This window comes from Sesamum indicum, linkage group LG10 (assembly GCF_026168435.1).
Source record: "Sesamum indicum cultivar Baizhima isolate 11 linkage group LG10, ASM2616843v1, whole genome shotgun sequence".
Lineage (NCBI taxonomy): Eukaryota > Viridiplantae > Streptophyta > Magnoliopsida > Lamiales > Pedaliaceae > Sesamum > Sesamum indicum.
In genome coordinates, this window is record NC_142666.1 from 6,654,005 (window position 1) to 6,674,880 (window position 20,876).

Genomic DNA, 20,876 nt, shown 5'->3' on the forward strand with positions numbered 1-20,876 from the left:
GCTGGTGGCGGCAGCTTATTTAGAGTCAGCACTGAGCTGAAAATGGCGCATGCAAGTAACACAAGATGGGAAGCAAAAATTGCATTTTTTCATGTGAAGTAATGCTCTGACTCGGAGTCATGGACATTAACAGTAATCTTGGCTTTAAAATGTGTAAATTAAAGTAAAGTGAAAGTTTTTGCACCCCTTGAATTTCCCACTTTATCCCATTTTTTTATTTCTCTTAGTCTACTTTTAGGTTTGCCCCCCATAAATTTAGGCAAAACTGCAAAATTAGTCCTATAAGTATACAGGTGGCAGAATTAGTCCTGTAAGTTTTAATTTAGTGGCCATTTTGGTCCTTTAGGACAAAATAACCCAAAAATTAGCCAGATGAATTAGGGCGTAGGGTTCCTTCTTAAATTCAATAAAATGATTGAAGAGTTCATTTTCTTCTTCAGGGATGTTATTAAATTTTTCAATTTCGAAAATATTTTCCCTCACTAATGCCCTATTTCCATGTCTAACAATATCGCCTGCTCGAAACCTACCTCCTCTCTTATTAGAGGAGGAATTCCTTCCTCTTCCCCTTTGGGGGAGCATTCCTAAAAAATAAAAATAATTCATTAGCCATCATAATAACCAACAATTTGCTGATAGTATAACAAATTTGCTATGCAAAGTTGTTTAATATGATTTTCTGCAGTGACGTCTGCATCTGAAAATTGTATGGAGAATGTCAGAAATAATTTCCTTGACTTTATCAATTCGTTTTCTGATTATTTTTTGGGTCTTTTGAATTTTGTCTAATATTCAATTGGTTCATCCCAGAATTTTAATTGATAAATAGGTCAATGTACTCCATTCATAAAAATTTTTTCCCCTATGACTAATTCTTCCATCCAAATATTTGGAATTTTTGAGGATTTATTCATTCCTCTAAATATTTCATTTCCAAATTCGTTCGGATTTATTTCCATCAATATGTTTCTTGATAGGAAATTAGGGAGATTATTTGTCTCTCATTTAATATGTTCAATAGAAAAATTAAATGGGGTAAGATGTGCTTGCCATCTAGCAAATATTTGTTTAGAAACATCATATTTAAAGTCTTTATTAAACATAAATTTAGTAGCAGAACAATCTGTCCTAACGGTGAATTCTTGATTAAATAAATCATTTTGAAATTTCAAAACACATTTAACAATAGCAAGAACTTCTTTAGAAACCGTAGCATAATTTCTTTGAACTGCTTTTCATTTTCCGGAATGGAATTTTCATAAATATTTTATAATATTTATTAATTTATAGTTTTACTTAAGTTAATTTAGCCAAACAGTGTCTTAGTCATGGGGAAAAAAATTATTAAAATAAAAGGACAAAAATGGGAATCAGACGCTTCTCTTCGCTATATATACTGCAGGTCTGGGGTTTAAAAGGTTCCAACATATCTGTTTAAAGCTTTTCGGTAGAAACGCAGAGAAAATGGCGGTGCAGAGTTGCGGTGATATACAGGCGTTGCTGGAGGATTGTATAGCCAACGTGCTGTCGCTGACCAGCCCTAAGGACGCCAGCTGGATGTCGGTGGTCGCCTCCAAGGTCCGTGCCGCCTCCCAGTCCGACGTCGTTTGGAGTCGCTTCTTGCCCTCTGACTATAGGGAGATCGTTTCCCGCGCAGTCGACGGCTACGACTGGTTGCTTGATGGATCTCGTTCTAAGGACATATACCTTCATCTATGTGATCATCCGATTCTCATCGATGGTGGCAGGAAGGTACATGTGTTTGTGATGGGTATACATATAACCCCCCTACAAAAAGACTGAAACGCCCTTCATTAAGGGCATGATGGTCATTTCCACGACCGGATCCGCGTGTTTTGTAACGGGCGGGTCGCAGAGGACCCGACCCGGGTCGCGTGAACCAACAGAAGACCCGGACAATGACGACCGTTCGATCAGAATGTGAATCAACAAGACGAGGCCACGTGGCCCAGTACTTGCCGTACAACTGTGTACTATAAATAGACCCCGATACGCCATAAATGAGATAACTGATATACATTAATTGCGATCGAACTTTGAGATAGAATATATTTCTCTCGATCAATCTAACTTGAGTGTCGGAGGGTCATTGTCGGGGACGTGCCCGACGAGCTCACGGTTCATGTTTTCATTCTCAGGGGATCCAAAATCTGATTCGGAGGAGTTAGTCAATCTGTGGTGAGATCATCTCAGGAGATCGAATAATTCGACCCGGATCAGTTGGCGCCGTCTGTGGGAACTTCTGAGAATTTTCTGTCATTATGGAGGGTTCATCGAGGAGAAATGTTGCTGAAGAGGAGACACCCAGGAAAGGAACAGGTACAACCATCCAAATCACTCCGGACGAGTTGCAAAAAATGATAGATGAAGCAAGCCGAAAAGCAATCGTAGAATACGAAAGGAGAACAGCGACCCACCTGGTCAAGGAAACTGCTAGAAGACAGCTATTTGAAAATGTGGAACCAATAAGAGAGTCAAGGGTGCAAGGGGAACATGAACACCGTAGTAAGCGACCGGCGTCGTCCGATGCATGCTCCAGCAGCCACGGACGCGCGAAAAGAAGAGAGCCGGTGATATCCAGGGCCGAAGTAGAAAGTGTGGGCAAACAGATACACAGCCTAAATAAACAGATCGATGAGTTGAAGAAGCGAGGGGAGATTGTCTCGCAGAACAAGAACTCCCCTTTCTGTAACGACATCCTCGTTCAAACCGTCGAGCCGGGGTTCAGGGTACCCGATCTGAGGAGGTATGATGGGATGAGAGACTCCCAGGAGCACGTGGCCGCCTTTGAAATGGTGATGAATCTTTACGGACAATCAGCCCCGATAATGGCAAAACTGTTCGCGACCACACTCACGAGGAAAGCTCAAGAGTGGTTCACAAACTTGCCCTGAGGAAGCATCGAATCCTACGAACAGCTCGTGCAAAAATTCAACTTCCATTTTGCGAGCAAGAAAAAATAGAAGAGGTCCGCCACACATCTCTTCAACATCCGGCAGAGAGAAGACGAAACGTTGAAAAATTTCATGGGTCGGTTTAACAATGAGACTCTGGAGGTGCAAGAGTTGAGGATCGATATGCTCGTGAGCATCCTCATTCACGGACTCAGGAAGAGCTCTTTCGCATCCGCCCTCGCACGAGATCCGCCCTTCGATGTCGAGCAGTTAATGGCGCTAGCACAAAAATATATCGACGAAGAAGAGATGAACGCGATGAAAGATTCGGAACGAAGGGAGCGGGAGTACATCCCCAGACGACCTCAGGAGGGCAGGGGAGGAGGAAATGACAAACCGAAAACAGAGAAACGGAAGGAGCCCAAGTACGTGCCGAAATACCACAATTACACTCCTTTGGCCATGTCTCGGGAGAAGGCCCTGATGATGGTAGAGAATGCCGACGTGCTGAAGTGGCCAAGACATATGAGATACACCCCCTCCAAGAAAACTTCTAACAAATACTGTCGTTTCCACCGGGAGAGGGGACACAATACAGAGGAGTGCTATCAGCTGAAAGATGAGATCGAAAGGCTTGTTAGACAGGGGCATTTCCGAGATCGCGTGCCCCCGAATTGTAGAATCGGTGGGGAAGGTAGGAGGAGCAGGTCGAGAAGTCGTGACCGCGACAGAAACCAGGGTCCATCAAAAACCGACAGGGCCCCGACGGGCGGGAACAACGCTCCCACCAAGGGCGTTATATACACGATCGCGGGAGGGTCGAAGGCAGGAGATTCGAGTCGGACACGGAAGAGATGCGCCCGAACAGTCGGATCGGTTAGGGAGAAGGAATTCGTGCTGAAGGTGGAGGACGAAGAGGCCATCTCATTTAACAGCTCGGACAGATTGAAGGAGGGTGGAGAACAGAACGACCCCATGGTCGTGAAACTAGATATTGCGAATTTCACCGTTCACAAAGTGTTGATTGATAGTGGGAGCTCAGCGGACATCATCTTCAAAAATGTGGTAGATCGGATGGGGCTAGAGAACGCGAGGCTTGAACCCGTAAAAACCCCGTTAGTCGGCTTCGGGGGAAGCGAAGTGGCCTCACTAGGGACGATTGAGCTACCAGTGTCCATGGGAGAGGAGCCAAAAAGAAAAACTTTGATGGTCAAATTCTTGGTGGTAGATACTCCTTTCACATACAATGTCATACTGGGACGGCCGAGGCTGAACTCATTCTGGGCGGTCATCTCCACGTACCATATGAAGATGAAATTCCCCACTGAATATGGAATCGGGGAAGTGTCGTGCGATCAAAAGGAGGCTCGCAAATGCTACAACTTGTCGATAAAGGGGGAGCCGAGGTCGAAGAAGCAGAAGGTCAGGGAGGATGCGGAGCCCCGACCGTATGAAGCCGAACACTTGAAACCCAGTGAGGAATACAGGGCTATTCAGCTTGCAACAGAGGATCCCAGCAAAACGACCCGGATAGGGTCCAGCATGAACGAGGGAGAGATGGCCATGATCGACTTCCTACGGAAGAACGCAGACATGTTCGCATGGAGCCCGTCGGATTTCACCGGGATTGACCCGGAGGTCATTGTACACCGATTGAACGTAGACCCCACGGCTCGACCTGTGCAGCAGAGGAAGAGAACTTTTAGCAATGATAAGAACGATGCTATCAGGCAAGAGGTCGAGAAGCTGCTGAAAGCTGGATATATATCGGAAGTCCAGTACACGAATTGGCTTTCCAATGTAGTACTTGTCCCGAAGTCTTCGGGAAAATGGCGAATGTGTGTGGATTTCACGGACCTGAACAAGGCTTGCCCTAAAGACCCGTACCCGCTACCTCGGATCGATACCATGGTGGATTCGACCGCTGGATTCGAACTCTTTTCGATGATGGATGCATACCAAGGATATCACCAGATCCAATTGGCAGAAGAGGATAGAGACAAAACCTCCTTCGTCACAGATAAGGGGACTTATTGCTATAACATGATGCCGTTCGGACTGAAGAATGCGGGTGCGACCTACCAACGATTGGTTAATAAGATGTTCGGTGATCTGCTCGGGAAAACCATGGAGGTATACGTTGATGACATGCTGGTCAAGAGTAAGAGGTCACAGGACCACATCAAAGATCTCTCTCAGGCGTTTAGTATAATGAGGTCGCACGGAATGAAGCTCAACTCGGACAAGTGCACCTTTTGAGTGACAGGAGGGAAGTTTTTGGGCTACATGATCAGCGAACGAGGGATAGAGGCGAACCCAGAAAAAAATCAAGCTATAATGGGTCTGAGATCACCCAATTCGATCAAAGAGGTGCAGAAGCTCACGGGAAAGATCGCATCCTTGAGCAGATTTATATCTCGATCGGCCGACAGAAGCTTACCGTTTTTCAAGGTCTTGAGGAAGCCTAAAAATTTCATGTGGACACCAGAGTGCGATCAGGCTCTGCAGGAGTTGAAGGAATACCTCACAAAACCTCCGTTGCTCGCGAACCCGAAGGAAGGGGAGACTTTATTCCTATACCTAGGGGTGTCCGAAAATGCGGTCAGCTCAGTGTTGGTGAGGAAGGAGGCCAGTAATCAAAATCCGGTGTATTATGTTAGCAAAATGCTCCAGGGGCTGAATCACGATATTCAGAGATGGAAAAACTAGCCCTCGCCCTAGTTGTAACAGCTCGAAAATTGCGGCCATATTTCCAGTCGCACAAGGTGGTGGTATTGACGAACCACCCTCTCAAACACGTGATGTCACGACCCGAAGCATCCGGAAGGCTAATTAAGTGGGCGGTAGAATTGGGACAGCACGACATTGAGTATCAGCCCAGAACGGCCCAGAAAGCGCAGGTGCTAGCGGATTTTGTGACGGAGTTAATAGGCGACCAAAAACGACCCGGAACGGTCGAGCAGCCTTGCTCGAAATGGATGCTGCATGTCGATGGGTCTTCCAACACGAATAATGGAGGAGCGGGCATATTGATCCAAGGACCCGAGGGTGTCGAGATAGAAGTGGCTGCTCGCTTATCGTTCCCAGTAACAAACAATGAAGCGGAATACGAGGCATTGGTACTAGGGCTGGAGCTAGCATATGAGGCAGGCGCTCGTGATCTGGAAGTTTTCACCGACTCACAGCTGATCGCTATGCAAATTGAAGGAGCATACGAGACGAGAGAGAGAACCATGACACAGTATAAAGAGATCGTGCAACGATTGATGGGAAAGTTTAGGGGATGTTCGGTTTCACAAGTTCCCCGAGCAGAAAACGACAAAGCGGATGCTCTATCAAAATTTGGTGCGGCAATGGATGGAATTCGGGATCGCAAAATCACAGCCCTAGTACGCGAGCAGTCGGCTCTCGTGGACAGAGCAGAAGTCCAGGTCGTTTCAACGACGGGATCTTGGATGAGCGAAATCGTAGGGTATCTTGAGGATGGTACTTTGCCTAGCGACCCGGTGGCAGCCAAAAGAGTCAAATTTCGGGCTGCTCGATTTACACTGTTGGAAGGCCAGCTATACAAGAGGACGGTGGACGGCCCTCTCTTGAAATGCTTGGATGAAGAGAGGGCCATGTACGTGATGCGGGAAATACATGAAGGAAGCTGTGACAATCATTCAGGGGCGAGATCGCTAGCTCAGAAAGTGATGCGACAGGGATATTTCTGGCCCACCCTAGTCGAAGATTCAAAGAACTTAGTGAGAAAATGCGAAAGCTGCCAGAAGTATGCTTCCTTAATACATCAGCCCGCGACCCCAATGGAACCAATCAAGATAGCATGCCCGTTCGACCAATGGGGAATTGATATCGTAGGACCCTTCCCACCTGCGCAAGCTCAGAAGAAGTTCATCATCGTGGCGGTCGAATATTTCTCCAAGTGGGTCGAAGCGGAGGCGGTAGCCAAAATATCCGAGAAGGAAGTTATCAACTTCATCTGGAAGAACATCATATGCAGATTTGGTATACCCCAGATACTGATATCTGATAACGGTACGCAATTCCAAGACAGGAAGATCACAGAATGGTGCAAGGAGCTCAAGATCGCACAACATTTCACGGCAGTCGCGAACCCTCAGGCGAACGGGCAGACCGAGGTGACAAACCGGACAATCTTGCAACACTTGAAGACGCGCCTCGAGAGTAAGGGATCGTGGGTTGACGAACTGCCCGGGGTCCTGTGGGCCTATCGCACAACACCACGAACCGCCACGGGTGAGACCCCTTTCTGCCTGGTATATGGGGCCGAAGCCATCATCCCAGCCGAAGTTGGGGAGGAATCGCAAAGAGTCATGCAATATGAACCCGAGGCGAACCGAGCCGAACGAAGCTTCGACCTCACTGTCATCGAAGAAAAGAGGGAGGCTGCATATGCCAGAATTTTACATCACAAGGGCCTAATGATGAAGAGCCACAATCGTAGAATTCGACCCCGCCAGCTGCAGGTGGGAGACCTCGTGCTGAAGAAAGTGGAGGCGTCAAAACACGTGGGAAAGCTGGAGCCGCCCTGGGAGGGCCCTTACAAAGTGGTCGAGATCAGAAAGAAGGGCACATACAGGTTGCAAGACATGCAGGGTCGCGATTTACCACGCCCTTGGAACATTCAGAACTTGAAGAAGTTCTATGCCTGAAGCAAGGAGCCTGCGAAAGGCCATCAACTGAAGGATCGAACAAGGAGCCTGTGAAAGGCTGTCAACTGAAGGATCGAACAAGGAGCCTGTGAAAGGCCATCAACTGAAGGATCGAACAAGGAGCCTGTGAAAGGCCGTCAACTGAAGGATCGAACAAGGAGCCTGTGAAAGGCCATCAACTGACGGATCGAACAAGGAGCCCGCGAAAGGCCATCAACCGAAAGATCGAACAAGGAGCCTGTGAAAGGCCAACTGAAGGATCGAACAAGGAGCCTGCGAAAGGCCATCAACGAGAAGACCGAACAAAAAACTGTACGTAGAGAGTTCTAGCAGATTACCAATTGTATATTTCTAAGGTTAGGAAGATCGTATCCATGTTAAACATTGCATTATTGAGGATTTGTAACTACTGTAATTTACCCAACGAGATTTATCAAATTTTCTTTGTTTTGTGCTTACATTCGTGCGTACATTACTATTATTATTTACTAAAGGGTCCAATATGCGATCTGAAAAAGACGCACTCGAGCTAACCGCGAACTGAAAAAGACGCGTCCAATATGCGATCTGAAAAAGACGCACTCAAGCAAAGCGCAAACTGAAAAAGACGCGTCCAATATGCGATCTGAAAAAGACGCACTCGAGCTAAACGCGAACTGAAAAAGACGCGTCCAATATGCGATCTGAAAAAGACGCACTCAAGCAAAGCGCGAACTGAAAGAGACGCGTCCAATATGCGATCTGAAAAAGACGCACTCGAGCTAAACGCGAAATGAAAAAGACGCGTCCAATATGCGATCTGAAAAAGACGCACCCAAGCAAAGCGCGAACTGAAAAAGACGCGTCCAATATGCAATCTGAAAAAGACGCACTCGAGCTAAACGCGAACTGAAAAAGACGCGTCCAATATGCGATCTGAAAAAGAGCACTCAAGCAAAGCGCAAACTGAAAAAGACGCGTCCAATATGCGATCTGAAAAAGACGCACTCGAGCTAAACGCGAACTGAAAAAGACGCGTTCAATATGCGATCTGAAAAAGACGCACCCAAGCAAAATGCAAACTGAAAAAGATGCATCCGAGACATATATTCCAAGAAAGATGCGCCATGCGAGTCAGCGAGAAGAACGACTGAAAGATGCAATGCGCAAATATAGCAAAATAAGCGAGCTGACAAAAGTTCATTTTCATTCAACAAAATATCATGTACAGGGGTTGTCAAAAATTCCCACCCCACCATCCTGTGTACAATAAATGAGGTTTCTAAGAATCTCTAGGATTTACATTTTGGCCAGTAAGCTCAAATCCTATTACAAAAAAAATAGATCGGGATAGATCAGGCGTCAGCTTCCGCCTCCAGCTCGGCCCTCAGGACCATAAATTCATCATCTTGCAGTTCAGGATCTGGGGGAAGGGGTTGGAGGTCGCCATCGAGCGAGATGTCTAACTTGCTGCGGTCAAAAGACTCGCTAAATCTGCCAAGTTTTTCGACCTGAGACAAGCAGGTCTCATAGCCTTTAGCGAACGAGTCCGCAGACTTGATCTCGAGTGCGGTCGTGAAAGTATCGGTTTTCAAAAAGTCACGAACCGTGGACATCCTAGAGCCGGCCAAGATACGTTGATGTTCTTCGATCGGAATGCGGCCGGCTTGACCCTCCTCAACCCCGCGCTTGCGGCCCTCCTCGAGTCCAGCTTCACGTCCGGCCTCGAATGCCTCTTTCTTGGCCTCCAACAGAGCCACTTCGTGCTCAGAACGGAGGATCTCTTTATCCTTCTTGGAAGCATCGAGCTCGGCTCGCAGCTTTTGAACCTCATCACTCAGCGCCAGCAGATTATCTTCCTGTTTACGCTCTTCCTCGTCTCGCTCGGCCAATTGAGCCTTGAGATTCTGCACCTTCTGGTCAAATTGAATGAAACTCCTCCAGTAATGGGTGCATTTAAGACTCAGGCTCCTGACGAAGGTCATGACCTGCAAGGTCGAAGACAGCAGATAAGAGGATCGAACTAACAGAAAACAGACCGATCAGCCGAGGTGTACCTGGACCAAAGAGTGAGCCGCGAACTCCTTGAGCCGAATGGGGCTGTTCGTCACCAGCGCCCCTTGATCGCGAACAGAAACGAAGGAATTATATACGGCAAAAGTGTTGTTTCCTGCTTCGCCATAAAGGGACGAGCTCGACATGTCATCCCATTCCGGGGGCGGCACGTTACCGCGAAGAGCCGCCCGGCTCTCTTCCCAGCACGAAGCGAGCTGCGCCACTCGCAAAAACTTATCCCGATCTTCTTCAGCTCCCGTCTTGTCCGCCGCTTCCTTAGCCATCCTGCTTAGCACACGCGGGCCTTGCGATTTGGGAGGAGGGGGGTGAGAAGGCTCTGCAGGCTCCTTGCCTTTGCCTTTGTCGCTAGGTCCCAGCTTGGATTTGGGACCATGCCCTTTCTTCGGGGAGGATCGTTTCCTCTTCTTGGACCCATCCTCGGGAGGACCTTGGCTTCCCTGGTCGACCCCCTGGTCACCATTGGCCTCGTCCAAATTTAATTCTAGCTCTGAGGAGTTGTAGCCAAGGTGACCATGGGCTGAAGGCGTCTCCTCGCTGTCGACCGAGATAGGCTTCTGAACAACTGGGTCCACAACCGCCAGGGCTTTCGAAGGAACTAGGGCAGGCGGGTGAGGGTCCGAAGAGCCTGCGACCCCTTTCCCCTTTTTCGTTGCATCCGAAGGGCCTGCGATCTCCCCCCCTTTCCTCGCTTTATTCTGAGATGCGGTCCTCCGCAAAGCCGTGCGCGAGCTCATGATTATACTATCTGCAAAGGGAAAAGTGAGTACGTGCAAGCATAGCAACAGTTGCAACAATAAAACCGAAAGGAGAATCACCTAGAGACTCTTCAATATGAAGGGAGGCTGGAGAGAGCCCAGATAATTGCAAAACCTTCTCAGTGAGAAGCTTCTTGGGATCGTACTTATAGAGTGTTAAGCTCCTTATCTGATCGCCCTCCAGCCCCCCTCCACCTATTTTTGGGGCAGGTTTATACTTGGTCCACTCATTTCTAAAGGGCCAAACACCTCTAGGAGGTCGAACAAAAATGTAGCAATCTAGCCAAGCTCCTACGTTCGACTTCAGGGCGCTCAAATACCCGCAATCAGGCTTGGCCGAGAGATAGAAATAACCTCGACTACCAGACCGCTTCGAAGTGGTGAAAGAATACAAACTCCAAAAATTGTCAAAACTGGGTTCTAAACCTAGAAATTGCATCATCACCACAAAAAGAATGATGTGAGTGACAGAGTTAGGAGAGAGTTGCATAGGGCATAGCCCCAACTTCTTCAAAATCGCGGCCACCGGAGGAGCCAAAGGAAATCGTAACCCGGCATCAAGGTGTTTGATAGAAAAAGCGCTAAAACCTTCGGGAGGGCGATGCATACGATCGAAAGTAGCCGGGAGGACAACTTCAAAGTCGGAGGGTATATGGTATTTCTCCCTAATCTTATGGACAGGAGTTCTAACCTTGCTAACCACAGCCTCCCAAGGGTTCTTGGCCAGTCGGTCTTGGAATTTAGCAAGCACAGAAGGGCCAGCATGTTGGTCATGGAGTTTTTCAGCAGGGAACTTCTTATTTCTTTTGGGAGAGGCAGAATACGACCCGTGAGAAGACCCAGACACCGACCTAGACACCGAACCCGACCCTGAACCCGAAGATGAGCCAGACCCAGACCTAGAAGACGACCCAGACCTAGAGGACTTAGACCCAGACTCGGAGCCGGGCGAAGAAGACTCAGAACCAGGTCGAGACTTAGAATTCGAGCTAGAGCGAGGAGGCATCGTACCTTTAAGCAGGATGGCTCTGGAAGCAGCAGATCGAATGCGAACTTGAAATCAGGAGTCCTGGTCGCTCGAAGTTTATGCGTGCGGTAGGTTGAATGTTCAAACGGGTGGTGTATTTATAAGCAGACCGCTCTGGGGAAACGCGCCTGAGATTAACCGAGGGGATTCTGCCACGTGTACGCGATCAACAGACGCGACGGTTCGACTTCCTCAAAGGCAACGAACTTGCACTTTGAAAAAGTGGGGGAGTAATGATGGGTATACATATAACCCCCCTACAAAAAGACTGAAACGCCCTTCATTAAGGGCATGATGGTCATTTCCACGACCGGATCCGCGTGTTTTGTAACGGGCGGGTCGCAGAGGACCCGACCCGGGTCGCGTGAACCAACAGAAGACCCGGACAATGACGACCGTTCGATCAGAATGTGAATCAACAAGATGAGGCCACGTGGCCCAGTACTTGCCGTACAACTGTGTACTATAAATAGACCCCGATACGCCATAAATGAGGTAACTGATATACATTAATTGCGATCGAACTTTGAGATAGAATATATTTCTCTCGATCAACTTAACTTGAGCGTCGGAGGGTCATTGTCGGGGACGTACCCGACGAGCTCACGGTTCGTGTTTTCATTCTCAGGGGATCCAAAATCTGATTCGGAGGAGTTAGTCAATCTGTGGTGAGATCGTCTCAGGAGATCGAATAATTCGACCCGGATCAGTTTGTTTGTTTTTTTATTATTGTTGGATCGAGATTCTATTTTTTCACGTTTAGATTGAATTGGCAACAAATTTCACTTTATTTGAAAATTTTCTTTTGCTGTCCCTTTTTCACGAAATCGGATGGATTTAACCTCATCGCAACCTTGGATCTTTTTCTCATGGTGATCGAGTTTTGAAATTGCATTTGTAAACCCTGAAATGTTCAACGATATTTGGTGCGTCAGACGTGTTGGATATTAGTTACTTTAAATCTGGCAAATAACGGGGGTGGGGGGTAAGGCAACAGACACCTCTCTTGAAGTCACTTTGTTCCTATCTTAATTCAGTTTCACTTGTTAGGAAATTGAAAAACTTTCTGTTGTTTGTTTGAGAGAAATTATTTCAGAGAAGCATAGGGAACCTGTGAGGTCTCTGGGCAACCCGGGACCAGTGTTTCTGGTCGTGGAACTGAAATCACATATGCTACCTCGTAATGTTATTCTGATGTTTAGCACCCTGAAATCCCGACGTTGTCATGGTCCCCATTATTATAATCCAGTCTACGCATCTGATTAGCCTTCTAATTGCTGCAGAGCTTTTCATTGGAGAAATGGAGTGGAAAGAAATGCTTTATGCTAGCTGCAAGAGAGCTTTTTATTGCGCGGGCTGATACTCCTCAAAAGTCAATCTAGGTAGTTAAAGCCGCCTGCGGAACTTGCTTAACTGTATAAATAGTTGGTGTTTGCTTTTTGCTAAATATGATGCTAACTTGTCTTGTAATTCAGGTTCCCCGAAGTAGCAGAGCTTCCTGATGTGTGCTGGTTCGAAATACGGGCCAAGATTGATACCAACTTGCTATCCCATGACACCAATTATGCACTATACCTCGTGTTCACTCGCAGGTCACGATTCTTTCGATTACCTGCCAGGTCTCAAGTGTTGATCCTTGGGCATGAAGCCCAAAAACGTACGGTTTGTATACATCCAGAAAGAGAACTGACGGGAAGGCGCATGGGGTTGTACTACCATCGTCCACCCCGTGACGATGACGACGAAGACGAATACATCCAGATACGTCGCGAAGACGATGTGTATGAGGGGCCCTATGCTGAGTTCCCCGGGGACAGGAAGTACCCCAAGCAGAGGGATGACGGATTGGATGGAAGTCGAGTTGGGAGAGTACATTGTCAGGAGCGGATATGATGGTGAATTGGACATCATTTTGACGAATGTGGAATATGGCAACTGGAAGGGTGGTCTCATTATCCAAGTTCTTGAGATTAGACCCAAGAATTGTAAATAGTTTAGTTCAGCTTTTCCGAGTTCCTTAATTTGTTTAGGGCCCTCTTGGGCGTATGATTTTGATGGCATTGACTTGTATGAATATTGTTATTGTTTCATCAGTGGGTTTTCTATTATTAGTATCTGTGGTGGCATGTTACTATTGAATTTGTTAGAAATCGAATCGAATTCTAAAATATATCAAATTAGAGCTTAATGCAAAGCCAAATTGATGAGAAATTTAAGCAAAGTTACATGTATTTTCATGGTTAATTTAATTCTTTTTCAATGGGTCTTACTTTGTTTTATGAACAATCCCTCTGTAAACAACACATTATTGGACGCACTGTGATTTAGTTTTTGGTTTTTCATGAATATATAAATATATTTTTTGGAAAAAAAAAAATTCAAACAATCCCCTTATAAAATCACAAATGAGCAAATTATACTCTTATGAAAAAAAATAAAAAGAAATAGTGGTTTATCTCTTTATATTTTTTAAAATACAATAATTAATATTTCTATGATTTTTAAAATGAAACAATTTACCTTCTTATATAAAGGGTAAATTGCTTCATTTTAAAAAATATAGAGGATAAATTGCTATTCGAATCACATCTTTTTACTCATGCAAAGCAAACGCTCTACCATTTGAGATACATCTTGGATGCATTGCAACAGGAAGATAACGCAAACATACTATAGCATTTATCAACAGAATATTTATCCTCAACTAAATGTACTGCCTCCGCATACTAATCTATAAAAAAATGCTTTACATGATCAAATATAGATGTGTCTTATTTATATTATTATAAAAAAAAATTATTGATCGTATTAATTTTTTATTGTCCCATTTTATCATTTTATTCATTTTATTCTTTAAAAAAAAGTTACCCATAATAGTAATTTTAATATTTTTTAATTATTATATAATTAACTTTTTTTTCCTCTCGCAACCCACTACATTTTTCTCTTTCATATTTTCCATTGCCCTCACAGATTTTCATAATGTTAATAAATCCTATTACAATTATTTTTTTTCTCTTACATAATTATTTTTCTTACAAGCTTCCATATTTTGGGTAAATACGTAATTAAGTTTTTTTCTTTCTTACATTACCTCACATTTCTTTTTCTCACATACTTATTTTTTTTTCCATCACCTCACTACTTTTGATGTCTTTTTATAATTTTTTTTCTCTTTATCACAAACTATTATTTTTTATATACTCATCGTTATCACGCGCAACAATACCTAGTACACCATAAAAGAAACGACAACCAAATGGACAATAAAATATGTTCATTCAGTGCATAAAACATACCAAATTAATGAAGTAATTTAATTTTAAATTTTTTAATTTAATTCAAATATTAAATTAGCAAAATTAATTATTTCAAGAAATATAGAAATTCAAAAAATTTAAATTTTTGAAAAAATGACAAAAAAAGGGCCCAGCGGTTCTACCGTCGGACCACCGTGCGTACAAACGGCCACACTCTGGGTCTTCTGCGGCGGAATTTTCGAAGGCATTTTCGATGAAGTTTTGGTGCTAATAAGGTTTTAGACGAAATTTAAAAGAACATGTGAAAAAGGCACTTCGAAAAATATTTCCAAACAGAATTTCCAACAAATAAACATTTCTATCGGATATTTGAATCGTTTTCGCACAGTCCTTTAATGCAGTCAAAAAATTTGATCATGGCATGAAAAATTAATATTTTATTTGGAATAAATTTTGGGACAAAATTTGAGGAATTTCAATTTAGAAATTTTCTACAAAATGTTTGTTCGAAAGTTAGATATTTGTTTTCGAAAATACATTTGAATTATTTTGAGAATTAAAATGCATTTGGGAGGGAATTTGGGATCGAATTGGTCAAAATTTTCCATCCCAAAATATTATGAAGAAATTGCGATGATGACCATCTAGAAATCCGTTTTAATTTAGAACAAGAAGTAATATGTGATGACGGCGTTTCCTACAGTTTTCATCTCCAAATATTTATTATATTTTATAACAATGTTTTTTTATTATTGTTTTAATATTTTATAAAATAAACTTATGGGGACCATAATTTATCAACTAAAATTATAATTAATTAAAAAATTAAATATTATCATTTTACAAAGCACCTAAATATTAAAGAAAATCCCAATCTAATAACTATGGCGGCAATTGGTCAGCCGACTTGGGATCTGTAAAATCCTTAGCTGCTAGTTACGCTGCTCTCCCTCGGTTGGGGCGTCTGTGGCTGGCTACACCACAGGGATAGTCTGTGGCATCCCCTTCTTGATACACAACGCACTCAAAATCAACATTATTTTATCGAGCTTGGTATTTAAGTCAGGGTTAGTCTGCGGCAAGACATCAGTGGATGAAGATGGTCGGGTATCTATGGTGCACAACCAGGTGGAGTTTGACGTCAACATATCGGACCCTATGCCGAAGCCTTGGCCCATTTCCTCCCGCGGCAGCCTCCGGCCCTAATTGGGCCACTGCTAGCAGATGAGGCCACCTTTCCTAGCGTGGGCTGAGAGGCACATTCTTCGAGCCTCTAATAAGCATCTAAACATAAATAAATAAAATTTATTAGTTAATAAATAATAAAAATTAATAACATTTATTATTAAATAACAAAAACCTTTTTTCTTAAAAAAATGTTGAAGAACGTACAACGACTTCGTTGGCCAGCTTCCTGCTCCAGGTGTTGTCCACTTTCTTTTTGTAGCAGTCAACAAATACTTGCATTCCTTTAGACGGACAACCAAGTTGTTCCTGCACAAATATTTGAATAAGTAAGAACTTTGTAGATTTACAATATTAATAAAAATAACTAAAATTATAGAAATTAAAATTTACTTATGATCTTCATTTTATGCATGTCAATAGAGGAGGACCCACCACCGTGTTAGATGATGCTAGCCACTATAGGGTTAGCCACCTAGTTAGCCTTATTCTTGACCAACTTTGGCTTAAACTCGTTGGAATCCCAGTACGCTTCGAGGGTATGCCAAATGTTGTTCCCTAACCAATTGTGTTGTGTACGCGTCACCCGGGCTTCCAAGAGCTTTTCACTGAGCTAGGTGCTTGCGTAGCTGTTAAAGATGTTATAATATAATTATTTTATCGAATTAATAAGTATTATGTCCAACGTAGTTTGTAATCGAAGTATAAAAAAGAATTAGTTAAATTTGATTGGAGATGCGGGGGATCGATCCCCGTGCCTCTCACATGCAAAGCGAGCGCTCTACCATTTGAGCTACATCCCCGATGCATCCAACAAGAAAGATATACCAAGAAATGCTATAATATGTATCAACAGATCCCTTTTTCCTCTATTAAATGTACTTCCTCCGCATACAATTCTGCAAACAAATCTTTACACAATCAATATAAATGTGCATTATACACTCTAAACAATAGATGCCTTTAGGATGGAATTTTCGACAGAAATTTGACATTGAAAAGATTTCTGATGCAATTTTTGACAATTTTGGGACAAATAGAAGACCGTGTGAAAAAGACACATTGAAAAATATTTTCAATGAACAAGCATTTCTATTCGAATATTTATAACGGTTTTCCAACGGTCCTTTAATGCCATCAGTAGATTCATCCATGGGACGCAAACTTAATGTTTTAATGTAACAACAAATGCCTACAAATCAATTGGATAGCCCATGTAGTTGGGCTGCCAATGGATGATAATTATAAAATCAACTTTTGAGGGTTAGTTGGAAACGTTGCAAATCAAGTACCTCGAGACTGAGAATCAAAAGTCTTGCAGGGACTTTCACTAAGTATTGAATTCCCTGGATGAGTGTCGTGTTTCGTCGACGACAAACATGGGATGCTTGTATAATTTTAGTGGGTTAGTTGACATCATATGGAAGGTTTGGAGGCTTGAACGATATGACTTGAATTATCAGCTCTGATAGTATGGATTAGTCCTTACACTTGAGGAATCGTGGATATCGCATGCATATGATAATTGTATATTGGATCTGGCGAGAGATAATTGTATCTTTGATGTGGTCATTGATGCGTACAGTTTTAGCACGAGTCTAGCGAACTCAGGTTTGGGCGTTAGGCATGGATTGCTTAAAGCAGAATTTGAAAGAAAGAGACCTGCAAAATAAAATGTTAGCACTCCGACTCTCAATTTAGTACTGGATTTGAAGAATAATAATTCGAAATAATAAAGTGTGTTAAGAGAATAAAGCATAATGATGGAAAAAGAGGAGTAAAGTTGCGTTTGACAATGCAATATAGGTGCAACAGAATAATAGCTAGATCTCTGTCGGTTGAAGGTATCCCCTGCCTGGCGATGAGTCCTCTATTTATAGAGGAGTGCCCTCCTTCATTAAAGAATTGATAGGACCCCCTTCTCCTGTGATGCGTGGATAAAATCGGTTGAGATAAGACCTGATCAAGTCCTATTTTTTAGGGATCATGTTGTTGGAATCACGGTTCAGGTTATGGAGAGAGTCCGCAGTGGAGGGAGACTACCAGTCCGCAGGGAGTCTGCTGGGTGCGAGAGTACAGGTTCCTGAGAAAAGCCTTCCAGACACGCGTATTCCAGGTCGATCAAAAAGGGGGCATACGTGGGAGCTTTGAATGCACAACACATGGATCAGAAGGTGATGTGTGAGCGAGAGTAGGGCTGCCTGTTCAGCATTTGAGCAGCAATCATTGGGCTCCCCTAGGCGGGTTTCCTCCTTCCCAAGCATTGGGGTCAAGAGGTAGAGTGTTGGGCCCTTTTAATTTGTTCTTGGGCCGTAATTTATTGGGGCACACCCATCATTCAGTCCCCCCTACTATAAGGAGGAGGGACGCCTCCAACTCCTTCTTAGAGTAGGAGTCCCTGTTTCCTTTGATCTAGGGGGGGTCCTTTCGTCAACTGGAGAGGGGTTCCTTGAAGAAACCTCCTTCATTGCTTGTTTTTTCCTGCCCACAAGCGTCCTTTTGATTGCCCATACTCGAGCATTGTGCTTCTGCCTCTGTCAGGGAACGATGGCTAGGCCTAGACCTAGCCTTCTCGAGTGTTGGGGGGTGATAACTGCCTCTACCACGCGCAAGGGCAGTTACAAGCCCCTCTTGTCATGGGCGGTTATAGGAGCGTGCCTTCAACTTCCTCCCCACGTCTTTAAACAGGTAACTCCTCCTTATTTCTTCTTCTTTCCTTTTTCTTGAAGCATCACAAGTTTTTTTCCATTAGAGAGCTGTGTAAGTATCTTGTTCCTCTTCCTCTAAAGTTTTTCTTAAGTACTTTTTTTTGTAGAATATGTCTTCTTCTGATGAGTCGATCCATTTTATGGGTGAGACCTTCGTGGACAATGATCCCTCGAAGGGTATTTCGAGAGGGATAAGGGGTCTTCCGACTTGTTTCCCTCGAGGCCGAAGGAAGAGTCCCCGCCAAGAGGCAACAGCGGCCTGTCGTTTGATCGATGAGGAGGACGTCGATCATGGGAGGGGGGTAAGGATGGAGAGTACTCTTCCCCTGGAGAAGAGGAGAGGGAGGTTTCTCCTTCGCCTCTAGAGTGGGGCTCTTCAGTCCTCAAAGTCATGGGGATAGAGAAGTTGATATGAGAGTATCATCTCTCTCCGGCTTTTGTCATCTACGCCCCCTCCCCCATGAGCCGTCCTCACCTTCATCCCCCTAACTGCTTGACCTTCTTTTCTGCTCAGTTGAAATCAGGTCTGCATTTCCCCATTCCCTCCTTTTACTCCGATGTGGCTCGTCATTTCGGTGTCCCTCTAAATAGTTAGTCCCAACTCTTTTAGACTTTTAGCTAGCTTCTTCATGGTTTTTCGCTTTCATCAGTTCCCCATTTCGGCTAGTATTTTTGCACAGTATTATCCCTTAAAGAGGGCAGAGATAAGTTTTTTTGTGTTCATGCCTCATCCTGGAGTTTCCTTCTTGCCTTCCCCCCATCTCCCGAAATACTGGAAGAAGAGTTTTCTTTTTCGTTTTGCCTTCTCGCCCTTGGTTCTTCCCTGACCACTAGATTCAAGAGGCTCTCCCTGCTCTTTAGGTTGGGGAGAGGTCCATTTCCCTAACCTCCTTGCTGGATATATTGAACAACAACCCTTATAATTGTTGGTCCCTCATTGATGAAAGGCTGCTGGGCCACTTCGGTTTAAATCCCTGGCTGGAACCTTTGGGGGACTCCCTATGTATTTTCATTAGTGTTTTTTGTATTCTCTTTATTCATGCTAGTTCTGGGTTATAACACCAGTTATTTTTTCTTGATTTAGAGAACATCATGTTCAGTAAGTTAATGCGGATCACGCTTTGAGGGTTCGAACTGGAGGGACCGCTCCTGCTCAATCTCCCAGAGGGACTCCTTGCTCCAGTGAATCTAGGGGAGGCGCACTGCCTCTCCCACCCTCGGTGTTACTCTAATGGGCTCCTCTAAGAGGGGGAAGCTAACTTCAGTTGGGGCATCCCCAGCCAGCTCTGCAAGACCACCTTTAGGGCTTCCTCCACCACCATCTCTCAAAGATGAGAAGGGGGTATCTCTTAGGTACTCCCGATCCTACTCTGCCTGCCTACATATCCGTCAATCCCTAGATCAGGAGAGGGGAAACAATGTTCCCTTGGTGGCTGAGCTCATGAAAGGGGTGTTGCCCTCAGGGAATAAGCATTTCCTATCTTCCCTGATGAGGAGGAACTGGAAGGGATAGCCTCCTCTTACATGCTGAAGGTACGATTCCCTTTGATTTTCCTTCTTCTTTCAAAAGATGGGTTCCTAATCTCTTTCTTCTTTTTGTTTGTCCATTTCTATTTGAAAGGAACTTTTGTTCCTTCCTCCCAGCACTCAACATGATGCCCAAAGGAGGAAGCTGGAGGAGAAGTTGGAGCGCTTGGGAGCTGAGAACCTCAAGCTCAAGGAGGATAAGAAAGAGGCAATGGGTCGTTCACAGTAGTTGGAGAAAGAAATGAAGAAGATGCAAAAAGAAGCTCAGGGCCATGAGGAGACCCTTAAGCAAGCTATGGAGAAGGCAGCCCTTAAGTTCCCCGACACAGAAGACGGGCAGTGCTACTTGGAAGGGTATTGGGCAAGTTGTCTGGAGCAGCTCAAGAAGTTTTAGGCCTATCAAAGGGAGTTGATTGAGATAGTAGGTAGATGGCTTCATAGCATGCAAGGAACAATTGAAAGTTATGGGTATCCTCCATCAGGAGAGGGCCTTCTTGGATATTACCACAGCCACGGACAATGCTCCGGATCCCTTTTCAGACGCTCTTGCTTCCGTGGGTAAAGGTCTCCCTCCTGAATCAGGTTTGTTTCTTAGATCGGTCTTCCCTTAATTTGATGTTGATCTTTTATCTTGGCTATTTATGATGAGTTGTTCTCTTTCCGCAGAGGAAGACTTAGATAATATACTGGGAGAGGTCGAAGCCGAAGTGAAGGGTCCTTCCCCCCTCGAGGCAGCAATTTACTCTATAGCACGGGACCTCTCAAGAG

The 20,876-nt window shown here is 44.4% G+C and overlaps 1 protein-coding gene and 1 non-coding gene across 3 annotated transcripts; one reads left to right on the forward strand and one right to left on the reverse strand.

Annotated features, from left to right (window-relative positions):
- The first annotated feature begins 1,464 nt into the window (after positions 1-1,464).
- LOC105172303 (putative F-box protein PP2-B12) lies at positions 1,465-13,542 on the forward strand. Of its 2 annotated transcripts, XM_088886077.1 has the most exons (4): positions 1,465-1,752; positions 12,712-12,800; positions 12,904-13,209; positions 13,262-13,542. In XM_088886077.1, exons 1-4 carry the CDS (start codon positions 1,465-1,467, stop codon positions 13,419-13,421), a joined length of 843 nt encoding a protein of 280 aa, XP_088742203.1. In that variant the 3' UTR covers positions 13,422-13,542. The 2 variants fall into 2 exon arrangements, 1 of the variants encoding a protein (XP_088742203.1); XR_016067928.1 differs by lacking the exons at positions 1,465-1,752; positions 13,262-13,542 and adding an exon at positions 12,399-12,608 and having other exon boundaries at positions 12,712-12,810; positions 12,904-13,039.
- Positions 13,543-16,603: 3,061 nt separating this feature from the next.
- On the reverse strand, positions 16,604-16,676 carry TRNAA-UGC (transfer RNA alanine (anticodon UGC)). Its single transcript has one exon. It is a non-coding gene; the product is annotated as a tRNA-Ala (tRNA).
- Between the last annotated feature and the right edge of the window lie 4,200 nt (positions 16,677-20,876).